At 64.3% G+C, this 3,481-nt stretch overlaps 1 protein-coding gene across 1 annotated transcript; it reads left to right on the forward strand.

Moving 5' to 3' along the window:
• The first annotated feature begins 6 nt into the window (after positions 1-6).
• APH1A (aph-1 homolog A, gamma-secretase subunit) lies at positions 7-2,666 on the forward strand. Its single transcript, XM_031064718.1, has 6 exons — positions 7-63; positions 1,219-1,292; positions 1,387-1,509; positions 1,586-1,713; positions 1,923-2,046; positions 2,191-2,666. Exons 1-6 carry the CDS (start codon positions 56-58, stop codon positions 2,253-2,255), a joined length of 522 nt encoding a protein of 173 aa, XP_030920578.1. The 5' UTR covers positions 7-55; the 3' UTR covers positions 2,256-2,666.
• Positions 2,667-3,481: the final 815 nt, after the last annotated feature.

Below are 3,481 nucleotides of genomic sequence, written 5' to 3' on the forward strand. Positions count from 1 at the left end.
CGGAGCCGCCGCCGCCGTGCTGCTGCAGGAGCTCTGCCGCTTCGCCTGCTTCAAAATGCTCAAGTAAGAGCCCGCCCGGGGGCTGTGCCGGGGGCTGGGCTGTCCCAGGGCTTGGGGAAGCCAGAGCAGATTTGGGGCTCTGTGTCCCGAGGAACCCCACAAAGCGTTTTCCTTGTTAAACCCCGGGAACGAGCGGAGCTTCTCCTCTCACCGCGGCTCCCCCTGGGATGGGGCTCACGTTCTCCCTGGGATGACGCTCATGTTCTCCTGGGATGGGGCTCACAGTCTCCCTGGAATGGGGTTCACGCTGTCTGGGATGAGGCTCACGCTCTCTCTCAAATGGGGCTCACCCTCTTGGAAGGGGCTCACACTGCCTGGGATGGGGCTTATGCTCTCCGGGATGGGGCTCATGTTCTCCCTTCCCCTCTCCTTGTGATGGGGCTCACACTCTCCCTTCCCTTCTCTTTGGGCTGGGGCTCACGCTCTCCTTGGGATGGGGCTTGTGATCTCCCTTCCCCTCTCCCTGGGATGGGGTTCCCGAACTCCCTGGGATGGGGCTCACCCTCTCCCTTCCCCTCCCCCTGGATTGGAGCTCACTCTCCCCCTGGGATGGAGCTCACTCTCTCCCTGGATTGAAGCTCACTCTCCCCCTGGGTTGGAGCTCACTCTCCCCCTGGATTGGAGCTCACTCTCTCCCTGGGATGGAGCTCACTCTCCCCCTGGATTGGAGCTCACTCTCCCCCTGGATTGGAGCTCACTCTCCCCCTGGGATGGAGCTCACTCTCCCCCTGGGTTGGAGCTCACTCTCCCCCTGGATTGGAGCTCACTCTCCCCCTGGATTGGAGCTCACTCTCTCCCTGGGATGGAGCTCACTCTCTCCCTGGGATGGAGCTCACTCTCCCCCTGGATTGGAGCTCACTCTCTCCCTGGATTGGAGCTCACTCTCCCCCTGGGATGGAGCTCACTCTCTCCCTGGGATGGAGCTCACTCTCCCCCTGGATTGGAGCTCACTCTCCCCCTGGATTGGAGCTCACTCTCCCCCTGGGATGGAGCTCACTCTCCCCCTGGGTTGGAGCTCACTCTCCCCCTGGGTTGGAGCTCACTCTCCCCCTGGATTGGAGCTCACTCTCCCCCTGGATTGGAGCTCACTCTCTCCCTGGATTGGAGCTCACTCTCTCCCTGGGTTGGAGCTCACTCTCTGTCTCTCTGGCGGGGCAGGAAGGCCGATGCAGGGCTGGCGTCCCTCAGCAAGGACGGGCGCTCCCCGCTCTCCCTGCGGCGCACAGCTTACGGTGAGCAGAGCCCCGGGTGCTGCATCCCGCTCTCCTGCCCTTCCCTGAGCCCTCCGGGGCTGTGCAGGCTCCCCTGACCCCGGCTCCCCCGCAGTGTCTGGGCTCTCCTTTGGCACCATCAGTGGCCTCTTCTCCATCACCAACATCCTGGCGGACTCTGCGGGGCCGGGCACCGTCGGGATCCACGGGGACTCCCCGTACTTCTTCATCACCTCTGGTGAGGCCAGGGCCGTGGCACAGAGGAAGAGGAGGAGGAGGAGGAAGGCTCTGAGACTCTGTGTCTCTCCCCACAGCCTTCCTCACCATGGCCCTGGTGCTGCTCCACACCTTTTGGGGCATCATCTTCTTCGACGCCTGTGAGCGGCGCCGCGCCGGGGGCCTGGGGCTGGTGGTGGGCAGCCACCTGCTCACCTCGGGGCTGGTGAGTCCTGGGGGGCACAGGAACCCCCACCCACCCCCCTCACTCCCTGCCTGGGGCTGTGGGGTGAGTTATACCAGGCTGGAGGTCAGTGAAGGATTTGGGGGCTGTGTGGGGGATTTGGGGGCACACAGGTTTCCACAGGGCTGGGCACTCCTTTTGCTGCCCTTGGAGCATTCAGGAAGGTGTGAGCTGCCTCTCTGTGTCCCCAGACATTCCTGAACCCGTGGTACGAGGCCAGCCTGGGCCCCATCTTCATCCTCACGCTCTGCACTGGCCTCTGGGCCTTCAGCACTGCTGGTGGCTCCTTCCACAACGTCCTCAAGTGCCTCTCATGTAAGGGGGAGTGGGTAGGGTGTCACTTTGGGGGCTGGGGGGGGATCAGAGCTGCTGGGATGGGGGTGGATGAGTCTTGTTGAATGGGGGGTGCCACAAACCCCTAAATCACCCCCAAATTCACAAATGCCCCTTTTCCCCCAGGTAAGCAGGAGCCTGAGGGCCAGGCCATGCTCTACTCGGCGCTGCAGGTGCCTCCTGAGGGGTGAGGGAGCCGTGGCCCCAGAGCCAGACACTCCTGTGAAAGCCTTCACCCCTCCTGCTCCGGGGGAATTTGTGTCTGCCCAGTTCCTGGGGGCCTTTGGGGTCTGACTGGTGTTCCCAGGGCGTTTTGGGGTCTGACCACCACCGTCTTCCCTTTGTTCCCAGATTCTCTTTAACAGCTTTCCCTCAGTTTGAGCCTCTGGGGAAGGCCAGGGTGGGCCAGATGCCCTGGGGGAAATCAGGGCAGGACCCCCCCATTTCCCTGTGTTTGTCACCCTGGGGGGGTCCCCACCCCTGGTGATGCTCTGGGGCTGGGGGACACCGGGGCTGGGATGCTCTGCCCTTCTCACCCCTGTTCAGCTCCCAGGGGGGTAAGTTATCTTTTTTTTGATGAAGAGTAAAACCGTTTTACAAAAACACGGGACACTGTGGCTGCTGGGGAGAAGGGGAGGGGAGAGAGGGGTCACTCCCCCCATTATTCTCTGCTCCAGCCCTGGGGGGCACCCGGGGGCTCCTGGTTTCTTGGGGATGATGAGATCCAGCCCCAAAGCCCCTCAAAGGTGCCGGTTCCCTCCTCACAAAGAGCCACCAGGAGGGGGAAGGGGCTTTATTTGCAGTGGGGCTGGGGGATGGCGTGGGCCGGCTCCTCGCGGCCCGGGGTCAGCGCGAGTGCCCGGCGTCCATGGGCGAGCGGCGGGAGGAGGCTTTGAACCCCACGTCCTGTGCCTGCCCCCTCCTCGCCCTGCCAGGGCAAAAACCAGCATGAGGGGGGGTCTCTGCACAGAGCTCGGGGTCCCCCCCAGCTCTGGGGGTCCCTCTGAGGGCTCTGGGGGGGGGGGGTCCGGGCCCCCCCCCCCCCCAGCCCAACCTCCCACCCGGCCCTACCTGTGGAATATCCCTCAGGCTCTGCAAGGGAAAAACCGGGCTCAGATCCAGCTCCTTGTGCCCACCCGGGGCTCCAGGAGCCGTGTGAGGGGTGCGGGGCCCTTCCCACCCCTCCGCTCACCCCTGGGGAAAGACGAGAGCACCAAGCGCTGGTTCAGCTCCTGTGGAGCTCGGAAATTGTCCACCAGGAGCTGCGGCTCCTCCTGCTCGCCCTCCTCCGTGGAGTAAAGGCTTCCCTGGAGCTGCTCCAGCTGGTTGGGAAGGGAAGGGGAAGGGGAAGGGGCAGCACTGGGGGGGCGCGGCCCCCAAGCGCGGGGGGCTCCCCGCAGAGCGGCTCCCACCTGGG

The sequence above is a fragment of the Geospiza fortis genome, unplaced genomic scaffold (assembly GCF_000277835.1).
Source record: "Geospiza fortis unplaced genomic scaffold, GeoFor_1.0 scaffold439, whole genome shotgun sequence".
Lineage (NCBI taxonomy): Eukaryota > Metazoa > Chordata > Aves > Passeriformes > Thraupidae > Geospiza > Geospiza fortis.